The sequence below is a fragment of the Puma concolor genome, chromosome B4 (genome assembly GCF_028749965.1).
Source record: "Puma concolor isolate L17-30 chromosome B4, mPumCon1.1.hap2, whole genome shotgun sequence".
In the NCBI taxonomy this organism is placed as follows: domain Eukaryota; kingdom Metazoa; phylum Chordata; class Mammalia; order Carnivora; family Felidae; genus Puma; species Puma concolor.
The window spans coordinates 118,973,649-118,988,142 of NC_141673.1; the positions used below are offsets into that span (position 1 = coordinate 118,973,649).

At 45.7% G+C, this 14,494-nt stretch overlaps 1 protein-coding gene and 1 pseudogene across 1 annotated transcript in view; one reads left to right on the top strand and one right to left on the bottom strand.

Annotated features, from left to right (window-relative positions):
• The window catches only part of GAD2 (glutamate decarboxylase 2), an 87,103-nt gene extending 73,010 nt beyond the window's left edge, over positions 1-14,093 (bottom strand). The window contains exons 1-7 of the mRNA XM_025930095.2: positions 13,125-14,093; positions 12,361-12,420; positions 12,035-12,184; positions 10,806-11,039; positions 6,039-6,129; positions 5,373-5,485; positions 106-221 (exon numbers count right to left, since the gene is read on the bottom strand). Coding sequence (XP_025785880.1) covers positions 106-221; positions 5,373-5,485; positions 6,039-6,129; positions 10,806-11,039; positions 12,035-12,184; positions 12,361-12,420; positions 13,125-13,200 — 840 coding nt within the window. The 5' untranslated portion in view covers positions 13,201-14,093. The remainder of the gene's footprint in view (positions 1-105; positions 222-5,372; positions 5,486-6,038; positions 6,130-10,805; positions 11,040-12,034; positions 12,185-12,360; positions 12,421-13,124) is intronic.
• On the top strand, positions 2,122-2,528 carry LOC112867193 (large ribosomal subunit protein eL32 pseudogene; annotated as a pseudogene).
• Positions 14,094-14,494: the final 401 nt, after the last annotated feature.

Below are 14,494 nucleotides of genomic sequence, written 5' to 3' on the forward strand. Positions count from 1 at the left end.
TTCTAGGAAGAGAACCTCTGGGGATAAAGCGTTTCCAAATAGGACTCCTTCCACTTGGGCTTTACAGATGAAAACCTTAAACCTGGAAAGAACAGAAACACGTACATGCTCGGATGTGAAGGCAATGAGCCTGGGAACAGCAGCCATTCCTTTCTCCTTGACTTCTGGGAACATCTTAAAGCGTGCAATCAGCATGGCATACATGTTAGATATAGCGCCACCTAAAGTAACAGCAACACACAGTTACCTTTTCTAGTTATTATCAACATCATTTCACATGCAAGAAACATTCCTCATTTCCACTGACCCAGAATCCTCCTGGGACACAGGAGAAGGCCATCGTATTGGTTATCCTTCGAACTGAATCCTCAAACTCAGGCTGAATCCTCAGGCTAAGAGGGTCCAGAGAAAGGAGCACTGGGCCCTACCACAGGTTGGATGCCACCCCTCCACACCCCAAATCTGTCAGCTAAAGAGAACCGCGATTGATTCTGCTCTTGCTGGGAGTCCTTTGAAGCGGTCCTTAAGAACTGAGAAATTGTTGCCTTCCTTCCCACCTTGTGAGTGTGGTCATTCTTCATTAGTTCTGTGAAAATCCTACTTCTATCCTGATGGAGAACACATTTCTTTTCATTTTGACTCATTCAATGCCTTGCACTTGCACCAAGACAAAATCAGTTGCAGTTCACAGTGTGGACTGTTAATCGATAATCCTTATAGAATGAGGATAAACATCCAAGCCCATCTCATCATACTCTTCTGTTAATTTCCCCAGAACAGTTCTTCCCTCCCAAAGACATCACAGAAATATAATTGTAACAGCTAACAAAATCTCATTTCAAAATGATGCAAAAACACAAAACGAAGGGAATTTTAAGTGTACATTGCATTGCTTTTCTTGTGTCATTCTAAGATTGTCAAGGATTTCATACCATAATGTTTACATCATATAAGTAAGGTCTCCTTTGACAAGCAAAGGAGCTTTTCCCCAAGATTGTTGGAAAGTTTAGGATTTCTGCTATACCAAGAGACAGATTGTTGTGCATGCAAATGGATACGCTGGCATGGAAGTTGTAACACCACGTGGCGGAGTGAAGGCACTATCTCCTCCTTTCCCCATAGGAGACACACTGGGCTCAGCCATGATGTGGGTGCCCTGAGTTCCCTTCTCTTTGGGTGGCTGAGGAGCAGAGGGCTCTTTATATCAAAATGAATGGCCCACGTAGGGCCACGATTTTTGCCTCATGAACCCTGGGCTCTGATGCAAGCAGGCAGGCTGGCACAGAGCAGTCAGTACCCAGATCCTGGCTCTGTGCTCCGTCAGAATAAGGGAAATTTCTACCTCTTCTGAACCCCAGAGACACAGGGCAAGCAAAATCCAGGTCAGGCCTTCTCTGAACAGACACCTTGTCTGAAAGGCTGAGTGCGTAGGATGCTGCTGGGCAAGGGATCAGCTATTAAAGGAAATTCTACTCTAGCGTGTGGTTTCTCCGTCTTGGCACTCGATGGTATTTTGGCTGGATAACTGCTTGTGGTGGGGGCTGTCCTGTGCCCTGGGGATGTGTGTGGCAGCATCTCTGGTTACTACCTGCCAGGTGCCGGTAGCACTACACACCCCACCACCAAATTGTGACAATCAAAAACTTCTCGGGGCGCCTAGGTGGCTCAGTTGGTTAAACATCTGACTCTTAATTTCGGCTTGGGTCATGATCTCAACGGTTGTGAGATCGAGCCCTGCATCAAACTCTGCGCTGAGCGTGGAACCTGCTTGAGATTCTCTCTCTCCTCCTCTGCCCCTCCCTGCTTGCATGCATGTGTGCGCTCTCTCTTTCAAAATAAATAAATAAACTTAAAAAAACCTTCTCCATTCTTTGCCAAGTGTTGCCTGGGGATACAATAGCCTCCATGTGAGAAGCACTGCCCTAGTTCTTGTCAGAGAGGCTGGGGAGAAAGGAGGCCAGAAGGAGAAGGGAAAGGTGAACACAAAGAAAGTGCGTGACACAGCACAGTTACTCAAGAAGCTTCCAGCTTTGCTTTCCCACTCCTCATTTTGCCACTCAGTTATTCTCTAAAGATCCAGTATCCCTACTCTTCGTCCTCTGCCATCTCTTACTTGGCATCATGGCTGCCTTTGGACTTCTGGTGAAGCCCAAGATTGTTAAATAGATGACCACGAAGTTTATCAGGCACCAGTCAGACCGATGTGTCAAAATTAAGTGCAACTGGCAGAACCCTAGAGGCATTGACAACAGGATGTGCAGAAGATTCAAGGGCCAGATCTTGATGGCCAACGTTCGCTATGGAAGCAACAAGAAAACAAAGCACATGCTGGCCAGTGGTTCCAGAAGTTCCTAGTCCACAGCATCAAGAAGCTTGAATTGTGGCTGATGTGCAACAAATCTTACTGTGCAGAGATTGCTCACAATGCCTCCTCCAAGAGCCACAGAGCTGTTGGGGAAAGAGCAGCCCAGCTGGCCCTCAGAGTCACCAACCCCGATGCCAGGCTGCACAGCGAAGAAAATGAATAGACTGCTTATGTGCACATCGTATTAGTGTTAATAATACCATAAAACTACAAGAAAAAAAATCCAGTAGGTCTGAGAGAAAGGAAGAGGATTCTGGGCCACTAGACAGAGCAGACCGCTTTGTGCAGCCCAGGCAGGAGGATGGATGCGTCTTCCAGAGAAAGGATGCAAATACAAGCTCTGAAACATCAGGAAAATCCCGTTAGACAGGAAAAGGTTTGTGACTAAGCCATGATTTCCCTTTCTTCTCCTTCAGTCCTTTGTGACTTGCTGAGCAGTGAGGAATACTCTAGGTCTCTTTGGTTCCCAGATGTGATATCACATTAACAGATTTCTTCTAGACATCCCAAAGAACTTTCCATGAAGCATAAATCCTCTGGATGTTATAGATGGAGGTGTAAGGTAAACTGAGCTGAGTTATATATTCAAGTCACAGATCTAACTCTTTGTATTTAGTCCTGGGCAACAAGACCTTCAGATCTCAGGCCCATAAGATGTATGATTTTCCCTGTTCCTACCTCTTAAATTGTAAGACACTTTACCCCAGGAATGAGCCTGGATGCTACCCAGAAAGGCATCCATTAGCAAGTAATGCCTTGTAGAAAGCAGGGCAGAGACAGTTTGCCAATGGCCTTTACTTCTGTCCCCTTCCCATTCTGCAATGTCTACATTATATTTAGCATATGGCATCTGTGGCTTCCATGTTGGCATGGGAGCATATGGATCTTTAGCATCCAGGGAAGGAGCCTCATGATCAAGGTTAAGTCTTTTTACTTGATCATTTGGTCACGTAGAAAGACTGACCAAATGATCAGGTGTCCCGTGATGGGGGTGTCCATACCTGGCTTAGCAGAGCTGCGAAAGAGGATTCTTTCTCTGGGTGTATATTTTCTGGAGTGGGTGGGCTCCAAGACCAGCTAAATTAGGCCTGGCCCAAGCCCCTTTAGCCAATTTTTCAGGGTCAACAGGAACAACTGTTCTTCCCACTCCCAGGGACCGTTAAAAGAGAGCCCAGGATTCTCAATCACACACCAACCTCATAAGAGGAAGAAGAATAGAGGTAGAAACGATGTTGATCTCTGAACACTACCTAATTCCTCATGAAAAATACCTTACGAGCATCAGTTCTAGAGAATGATGACAAAATTCCCTCAATAGGGAATGGTTTTCCAAAGGAAAACTAAGTCCTCTACAAAATAAAGGCTAGCTTAAAATTCATCACAACTGGTGTTCAATGAAAAAAAAAGGCTAATTTTCCCTTCCATTTAACTAACATGTTTTCCTTCTGCACCTGAAAAATTGTGAAGTATTTTTAAAATCATAAAATATAATAGCAGATCTGAGCTTGTGGGTAAAGCTGCTTAATTTAAGCCCTAGCCTTGAGGCCTCTGTTGCTTGTTTATAATTTCTTCTTTCCACCTGTTCTTTATTTTCTCTCTCCCTCATCATCCACTTGTCTTGGCAGGTTTGCTGCAGGGACATCTTGATGTGGCTTTTGCTGGGCCTGACATAATGGCAGGTGTGGCTTTGACCCCCCCAGCAGGGCCAATCTCAGTGTACTGAGCGTATGCCCCCTTCCGATGACCCTCTCCTGCCACTGCTTGGGTGACAGTCTGCACACCAGGTTTATTTTCCATGGGTCAGTGACTCTCTCCCCATTGCCTTTCTAACTTCTATTTCTTCCTGCATCAAACCAAGGTCACACACAGATCTGGAATGAAGGGCAAAGCTTTTTGTGTCAGGTTGATTCTCTTGGCTGGAAGAGGTGTAGATAATGGAGCTTAGAATCCAATGGCTGGTGATGAAAGTAGGATGGAAAAGACTGAATGGTATGATAAAGAAGGAAAAAGAAACCTCTTGAAGAAATCATCACCCTCTGTTTCAGCTTTAAGAAATGGTTTCCCAGGGGCGCCTGGGTGGTTCAGTCAGTTAAGTGGCCAACTTTGGCTCAGGTCATGATCTCGCAGTTCATGAGTTCAAGCCCTACGTCAGGCTCTGTGCTGACAGCTCAGAGCCTGGAGCCTGCTTCAGATTCTGTGTCTCCCTCTCTCTCTGCCCCTCCCTTGCTCATGCTTTATCTCTCTGTCTCTCAAAAAAAAAAAAAATTTAAAAAAATGATTTCCCGGAAACAAATATAATATAAAACGGGGGGGGGGGCAAAACAGCAGAGACTCATAAATATGGAGAACAAACTGAGGGTTACGGGAGGGGTTGTGGGAGGGGGGATGGGCTAAATGGGTAAGAGGCACTAAGGAATCTACTCCTGAAATCATTGTCGCACTATATGCTAACTAATTTGGATGTAAATTTAAAAAAAATAAAAATAAAACAAGTTAATAAAAAAAATGGTTTCCCAAGCCACTCTCTACCCTCCTTGAAATTAGTATGAATCAACTTCTCTGGTTGTTACTTGAAAGGGACAGGGTACACAGGCTCTGTTACAGAGATCTGCCTCGTAATGCATCCTGAAACAGAATGCTTTATTAAACGAGGCTACCCTTTCACTAATTGTGGGAAGTTTCAGAGAGCGAATTCCCTTATTCGGAATCTTTATTCCTTTGTTCCACATGATCCATACATCTTCTGTGTAGGATTACAGTAGGAGTACTGGCTAAATGTCATCCCTGTTCATCCTCTTTCTGAACACAAATAACTATTGTTCAAGCATGAAGTAGTTGCTTGGAAGCATGGTCAGTGGTCATGTATAGTCACACTCATTCTTTTGATCAATCTAACTCATTTAACCTAAGCAGAAACACAGACTAGGTATTTAATTGTTCCTAGGTTCATAATGAGGCATTGCATATCAGAAGAAAAACCACAAAGAAAGGTTGAAATATCACATACCAGGAGAAAATATCCCATCGCCGGAGCCCCCAGGCCAGCCAATGATTTCTCTCATTTTTTTCAGCGTGACATATTCCAAGAGCACAAATACTGGAGCAATTTCATAGGTGAACCTGAAATGTAGTAATGGTCACATTTTATGTATGGAACTCAAAGAAATAATTCATCGTCACAACACGTATAGAACTACTGTATTTCCTTTTTCAAGCCCTACATTCACCGAAGTTTTGATTATAGCATTAAGCAGACAGAAAATTACATCTTCTAAAAGGCTGCTCATTTTCCTATATTCCTAAAGTTAGGAGCTTCAATTATTGGCTTCATGCCTAAGGGTCACTTATCAAATGAATAAACAAAAAACATTGCAGAGTAATTCTATTTAAAAAAACAGCATCTGGTCCCATTTCTCTTTCATATTATATATAATTATAAATCCCAAATGCCAAAAAAAGTGCCTTTTGTGTTTGAAAAATGTTGTATAGCTTTGATTGCATGAAAGATGTATCAGGACTTCAGTTAGATTGAACACCCGTATACTTCTGAAGTTGATATCCCTATTTTAGGAGCTAATCGATAAAAAAAGATTTTCACAGGAGAGGCTGAATGAAGACTATGAAATCTCGCTAATAATTATCTTGGATTAAGCAAAACACATTAACAACTCACATATTAGTGTTTGCTGTTGATGTCAGCCAGTCTGCTGCTAATCCAACCATATCCAGTCCCGTGGAAAGTTGATTGAAGTACCTGGGATGCCCTGAAGAAAACGGAGTACCAGAATCAGGACTGCACCAAGTGAAAATAAATGCCTCTCAAACACATGATTTCTCTAGCTAAAGAACCTTGAAAGATCCTTCAGTAATAGGAAATCTATATTCAGAAACCCAACGTGTGTGTGCGTGCACATGTGCGCGCGCACGCGCGCACACACACACACACACACACACGCACACACACACACACACACCAAAGGAGCATTTCATGTAACGAGACAGACTATTTTGGGTTATGGTGTTTCTTAAAACACACTCTAAAAATCTTCCTCTGAACATTATCCTATAAAAAAATAACAAATGTGGTTTGCCATGTGGATGCTAGTTTACCTCCTACCATCCCTTCAGTGTATTTGCAAACTAAAATGCTAGTACAATCCAAAGCTATTCTTGTTTGCACTCATGCTGCTGAAAATCCTTTTTTTGTTGTTGAAGTTGTTCTGGGAATCAGTCATACCATGACATCCGCCAGGCATGCCAACATTCATAATAATATCCGTGACAAATGGCTGATGATTACAAAAGACAAGGCAAAAATGAGAAAATAGGACACTGTTGAATGATTTGCCCTGGATTCAAAAGGTGATGATTGTCTAAAGATGGCATGGACAAATCTAATTCTTGTCAATTCTTTTCTGTCCAAATATTTGATTATAAACAACAGAACTTCTTCATAGTTGTGATTTAAAATAAAGCTGAATACAGTCAGCATCACTGTGTTGTCAACAAGATACGTAAAGATATATTCAATGGACGGATGAGTCCATTAGCAAGGCTTATCTAATTAACTTCTAGATTTCTCTAAGACTCTCTACAGGAGTTGACATCCAAATACTCCTGAGGCCATTATTTAAAATGTGGTGATAAATATCTCGTCAGAATTCCATTCCTTGTCTTGCCCCATAAAAGCCTATCTCTAAATCTGCGATTTGTTTGGCAGCCCACATTTTGGAAGATTATCAATTATGGAAATAGCATCTGATAAAAAGGCATCCGCCACTTATTGGACATCTGTCTGAAGCCTGGGGATGACAGTCTCTCCAGCCAGTATGGGCAAAACAAGATAAAGGAAGGCAATGAGGAAAGCAGGGACAAAAGTCAACACAGAGCTTATCTCTAGTACTGGAGTGCTCCCTTATCAGCCGCGGGCATGTGGCTAGACAATTAGACACTGAGAAAAGATAGGGGCTGGGAAAGGGCACATTTCAAAGAGACTGGGATTTGTGTGGCTCTCGCTCATTCTCCAGCATTGTTTTGCCTCCCTGTGGCACGGTGCCCTTCTACCTTTTCGCTCCTTACCAGGCCCTCTGCAGCTGACCCCGTCAGTTTATGCATCCACAGAAAGTGAGAAAGCCCCTTTGCTGCTGCGGGCGCTGTCTGGAACAACCCTCTCCTGTCTCTGCCTCATTGACTCCCCATTTCATTAAAGCTCACAGCTGAAGTCACAGCCGCTTCTCCCCTCCCGATGCCCCTTCATTTCTCTTTCCCTGAGCCATTTCTTTAAAGTGAGGAAAATAATAACGATTAGCAAATCAATCCGTTAATCTACTCTCCCAGTTCATATGCATTTTCTGGATGAATCTGGTGTCCATTATCACACACTGTTTAACTCTCTAGAAACTTTGGCATGAAAACCTCTGCATAAAATGGAGAGAAATTTCAAGGTGCATGTGGGTTCCCAGGATATCAAAAGGTCAATTCATCCTGATGACTGCCTTTGGAAAACTGTGAAACAAGTTTGATATTTCAAGCTTGACTCTCTTCTCCTATATTTTTTTGACCTTGGTCTCCCATTTCACCTGAATCTCTCCTCCTCAAAATTTTCATTCATTGATAGTGATGTGAAAATATGGAAAGAGATAGTTTGCCAGGTTAGAACAACGTGTTCTCTTGATTTCTGCAGAAGTATGCTACAGAAATATTCTATTTGCTCTCTTCCTGTGACCCCTGAAGGCCGCTAGGCAATCCAGGCAGGGCTTTTGGAAAGAAAGGGTGTAAAAGTACCACCTGGGAGGCTGCCAGCTGTCCCTGTGCATGCCTTCCGCGGCTGCCACCACCCCCACCGGGCCCGGAATCGGTGGCCACACGCAGTCGCAGCCAGGGAGGCAGTGAGGGGGGAATGTGAGATTAGAGCTGCTGGCGCCTCTGGAATGCTCCAGCTGGGAAGGATGTGCAGGCTATGGGAGCCACGGCCCCAGGCAGCTCAAACCCTCTCGTCCACAATCAGATGGGGAGGGCCCCAAAGTCGGTCCAAACTGCTCTCCCGGTACCTGCAGCGCACAGCCAAGGACGGCCTCATTTATTGATGCTTCAATTTCTTTGTCTGATGGTTCCGTAGAAAGACTCAAGACAACATTAACCCTTGCACTCCCCAACCACCACCACCACCACCACCACCACCACCACCAAAGTCCAATGACCCCTGAAAATCTTAATTATTCCAGAATTCTATTATTCTCTGCAGTTTTCAGTTTTCTGTTCCAACAGTTCCTACAGGGGTAATTTTAAAAACACATGAAGACTTCATTTGAAAGTATTTCCCCACTGGCTCTCATGCCTCTCCATCCTTGGAGGCCAGGTGGAAATTAGATTAAGGACTCTCAGTAGAAAGCAGGTGATAACATATTTTATAAAAGCATCTCCTGAGGTACACTAAAATGCCTAACAGTCATAGGGATGGTAACTATTTTACAGACCCTAAATATTACTAGCTGTCAAATACCAGGTATAGCATAAAAACCTGTAAATTTGCAAGTCAAAAAAAGAGGAGGTGACCAGTGTTAATTCTTTGAAATTCTATTTGGGAGTGAAACGGGAAGACCAGAAGACTACATCTGCTATAAATAATTATTGATATTGATGCTTAGAAATTCAACTTCATCATATTTTCCTCTGAACTTTAAATGCATTAGATCTCCACTTGACCAACAGTTTCAAAAGCATTATTGGCAAAATATAAATATTGAATTGGTCCATCTTCTCCTGACACTAACTGAAACATTGACCGAATGATGACTTTCACTGATTTGCAATTCCCATGGTCTTAACTCTTTAAATTGCTTTTCAGACATCACCAGCTTTTAAGGATGAAGATGTAAAACACTTTTATAGGTACGTTTTGGTTTGGTGGCAATAAAAATAATAGGGAGCAGCCTACTATTAAGATATTTAAATATTAGGTTAGGGAATAGGTCAAACAAAAATGAATTAAAAGCACTATTCATATTTGCACTGCAGATACATAAAAAGCTGGGAAGAGGAACATTTTTAATGCATAGTATATACACATTCTGTGGATTCTCTGTGAACATAACTGAGAATGCGACCTAATAAGCCTTCAAAATTCATATCCCACAGACCGAGTGTGATAGAAATCACCAGGTTAAATTCCTTTCCCTAGTATCTGGTTCCAAGTCTACAGTCTCACAAAAGTAGATATTAATAATACGGTAAATTGATTTCCCAAGGCTTCTTCTCTGCATACTTTCCCTCTCAGTTGGTATACCGAATGCAAAAACAAAAACAAAAACAGTAGCTTAAAGCCACACAGCAAACACTCTTAAAATGTTTGTTGTTGATTAGAGTAATACCAATAATTAATTAACCAAAAAATTTGCAACATAAAAAGATCAAGTTCCTGTGGTAATTAATATTCATGTGACATTTTTATTTGCTAGCAGAGCTTTTTAAGGTTACATATCAGTTTAGATCCACAAGGTATTCTTCCCCTCCTAAAAGTCATTCATACTTATTTTTATTGCTTTAATGAAGTGTAGTGCCATCATGCATCAGCATGATTAGAGACAATGCAGGAAGAGAAGGGGTAATCACGATTGGATTGGGAGAGATGACTAGCGACTTTGTGTAGACAAAATGAAAGCTTAGAACGTGCCCAAATAAACATTACACCTGGGACTACAAAATGGATAAAGTGTGAAGAATACTGTGAAAAAGCAATAAATACAAAATACATTTTAAAATAAGGATATCTGATTCCCCTCCCCCACCCACTTTCTTTTTTTATATACGGAATGGCTGAGAAGCACAGATCCTTATATAACATGGCTGAATTGTTATGCTAGTTTGTATTGTGTTTTCTTTTGTGTACATTTCTTTAAAAATAGAGAAATCCTGGGGTTCAAATATGAAGTCCTGGACATTTGAGACAATGCCAAAATATTATCCCTCTGTCAGTGATTACATGGGATGGTTTGTCCAATGCCTGACCATTCCTATGCCATGGAAATTACTAGCACTCCTCTAGTATTTGGGCTTTTGTTTGGATCATGCCTTTTGAGCTTCCATTTCCATATTCCCTTTCTTTCTCCATTTTGAGTCACTTCTACTGGCCTCTGCTGACAAATGGTTGCTTCTACATCAGTGGTTAATCTCCGTGGCCCAATACGTGCAATGTAAAATCTGATGATTTATACTTAATACATTTATAATGTTTCTGACATTATCAACTTCAGAAGCATTAACATTAATAGTAAAGGGTACCTTTCTTTGTTTTATATCGTTCTAATAATGACTTTTTTTAGTGATGAAAATAACTTTGCAAATTTGAAAATACCAGTAACACCATCAAACAGAAAAATGTTTATATAAAAATAAAAATTGTAAAAGAAAAAGAGCTTTATTATTTTTGATTGGACAATACCTGTTTTTATTGCATATTTTAGAGTCGTTTGGCAATGCATCAAAATTTCCTCCAAATTTTGTGGTTGGTCTGCCAATTCCCAGTTATACTCTTGCAGGAGCTCATTAGGGTAATGGAAATCAATCACTTTGGTTGATCTGTCGAAACTTTTCACCACATACTGAAGCAAAATGCCCATTACATCTTGCAGAAACGCCAAAGTGGGCCTTTCTCCATCACAGGCTGGCAGCAGGTCTAAAAAATGGAATCAAAATGTCACATTTTAATTTTATCGTGAAAATGTCCAGGCAAGGTCTTGATTCGGCAATTTCTCTTTGGCCTGAGAGATTTTGTGTTAAAAAAAAAAAAAATCTTCAGGAAACGCAGAGCATTTTCTTTAAAAGGGAGGTATTTTTCAACGATAAAGGAATAAGAGAAATTGCGATTTCTCCCACACCCCAAATTAATCCTTGTATTTCAATCCATGACGTATTTACTTTCTTTTTTTAAAAAGGAGTGTGCCTCCATTCATCTATTGCAGAGGGGTTTGTCCTAAATGTTGTATCTGAGTAAATCATCTTAAGTGGTTATGGAAATACGTCACATCAGAAATGTTTGAGGAATGCCTTTGGGCAACTCAGACAAAGTGGAGCATGCAATGTTAAGGTCTCTGGCCTATTACGTTAGCTCGGTATTTCCTAAGTCTGTGTGTGCGTGTGTGTGTGTGTGTGTGTGTGTGTGCGCGCGCGCGCGCGCGCGCGCGCGCATGTTTAGGTGACTGGGTGGGTAAACGCAAAGAACTAAAACCTTGCGCAGGTCTCACCCGAATCGAATAGTTCCCCTGTGAAACTGCAGCTACGAATTACTCTTTCGATCTAAAGACCTAGAAAGTCTCAGCAATTCTGAACGGGAAACCAAGTCCTATCGGTTTCAGTCGCACCAAGAAGCCGACCTCGAGGTCCAGCGCTCCAGGGGGCCTCTGCCAGCCGCAGACCCGAAGGCAGCACTGGAGCATGAACGCCGCGGCTCCAGAATCCCCTCGTAACGCCCGCGCCCAGCGCCACGTAGAGGCCGGGTCCGGGTTCAGACCCGTCGTACCTCGCTTTCAGCTGAAGATTCTTGCGAAGTCCGCCCCTTCCCTGCCTCTCCACGCCTCGGGTCAGGCCCCTGGCACTGAGTCCCTTCTGGCCGCGGTGGGTGGGACCGAGCCAGGGGCCGTGGCTCTCGGGGGCCCCGCGAGGCGCCTTTACCTGTTGCGTGTAGAAACGCATAGTTGACATCCGCTTTGGGGCAGCTGCAAGGCTTCTGGTTACAGGCACAGGTGGCCTTCCGGGAGGTGGCCCGCGCGGGCTGGCTCCCTCCACTCTCTGCCGGCTTCTCTGAATCCCCGTAGAGCAGGGCTAGGCAAGGACAGGGAACGCGTTGGTCAGCCGCCCGCCTGGCCCGGCTGCATCGCCCCTGCCCACTCCCGGCCAGGAAACCTCCACTCCGCTGTTGGGGATGCGGAGGTGAGAAGGTGACATTGCCCCCGCGGGACTGGCCTTGTCCGATTCCCTTCCCCGGCACTTGCACTCACCGCACAGCTTGTTTCCGATGCCGCCCGTGAACTTCTGGGCCACCTGACACCAGGCTCTCGCTGCAAGGAAAGACAGGCAGGAGGACAGCGAGTCAGAAAGACAACAGCAGACGGACGTGTGAAATTTCGTTCTGTGGGAACAACGGCAATAAGCCTGGGGTCCGGAAAGGGGCTGCCTGGGGCTCCGCACAAAGGGCGGGTGCAGGAGGGGTGCGGGAGCCTGGTGGCCCGGCCCAGCCCGACCTTAGGTTCGCTGATTTGTTTCCAAGAGAAGCCCATACTTCAGCCCTTTTACACTTGCCTTCCAGGTGCCAATAGGTTCGGCCAAACTCCCCTTTCTGCCTTGGTCCGGCGAGTTTTCCTAGATACCGAAGCTGTCCGTTGGCTCTCCTTCCAGACCAAGAATTCTCTCTTTTCCATTTATTTTTCCTTTTCCCACAGCCACTCTATCCCTCTACAGGTCCAGACACCAAGATGGTGGCAGTGCCCCAGGCCCACGGAATTCGGTGTCGAGGGGACGGGTCTGTGTTTGGGGAGCTCTCCCAGACTTCACTGAAAAGGGCTTGTGATTCTTTGGGTGTCTTTCCAAGGGATAAGGGCCCGTGGGGTTTTGGTCTCTTGGGCCATCAGGGATCTACACCGAGAGCAGGGTGAAGTGTCCCAAGTTTCCTGTTGCAGGTGGAAAAACCGCTCCCGTCTTCCCTCGCCCCGCAAACCCCAGTCCACCCGCAAAGCTCGCCTGCTGCAGGCCCCGGTTCCCCTACCTGTGCCGGGGTTCTCGGGATCCCCGGAGCCATCTTCAGACCCGAAGGACCAAAAGCCTGAGCCTGGAGTTGCCATCAGCGCCGTGAGACTGGAGCAAGTCGCCTCCGAGTGCGAACTGTCAGCAAGCTGCCCTCGGCTCGGTCCTGAGCGCGCGTGCGTGCGTGAGTGTGGCGGGAGGAGGGCACCGCGCGGGGACCCGCGCAGCCGTGCGGCAGAGGGTGGGTGTCACACTGGGACAGGAAACGTGCGTGTGTGTGCGTGTGTGTGGGGGGGGGGGGGGATTAGGGTTTAGAGACGTGGCAACTCTCTGAAAGCTGAGGTTGAATAGGGATGGAGACCAAAGGGTCCGCGCAGCCAGGGTATGGGAAAGCGCCGAGCACCCGACTGCATTTGAAGGAGGAGTCCAACCCGGATGGATGAGGGGGCGGCGGAGAGAAAAAAATGGGAGAGGGAGGATGCGAGGCAGACAGCGCGAACGCACTGGAGTCAGAGCGTGTGGGTGGGAGGCGTGCGGGCGAGCCCCTGGGGAGAGCGAGGCGGGGGGCAGGCGGGCAGTCCCCGCGGGCCTGGGAGCGCTGTCCAGAGTGCTAACGCTGCTGCCTGCGCGCTGGCTTCAGCGAGGCGGAGAGGGTGGCCCGATGAGTCTCATATAAGCATCGATTGGCGTATTGTTTGAGGTCTGGCTCCTGCTGCCGGGAAGGAGGCACGATTTCCGCGCCGCCTTCCTGCAAGACGGTGCTGAGGTCGCTGTGACCTCGAGAGCCTCGGCGGCTGGGCTGGAATCACGAGCGGTTCGTGAGCTTGGGGAGGGGACGGTGGGGGAAGGGCGCCTACGTACTGAAGGGCCCATTTCGGCTCCTTGGGCTAGACTGACGCCTTCCTACTGAGCCGCGCGGCGGTCCGGAGCGCGTCATTCCTGTGCTTCGGGGAGCGCAGTCGCCGGGCCCACCGTCCAGGATCTGACTGACTGATGGGAGAAAGACTGCTGATTGAGGCAATTAAAATCCATGCAGGAGCCTATCACCGAGGACCTCGGGTTGGGGAAAAAAATAATAAAGGGAATGGAAACTTCTTGGAGGGGGACGAGGGAGAGGAACTAGAGTCGTCAGGATTGACGGCTGATGGGGGATGGGATCGGGTCGTTTGGTGACCTTGGCCTGCGGAGGCGTGGAAGGTTTTGCTGCTTTCGTGTGACCAGAATCGATATGTGCGTGGGAGACCTGCATAGAGTTTCCAACTAGGCAATCTGAGCTTTCCAAATCCGAGGCGGAAAGAAGGCATCGCCTGCTGGGCCCTCGAGTCAGAGGGTCTCAAATCAATGATCTGTCCATCCCACCCTCCGAAAATCTAAATGATACCGGGGAATTGG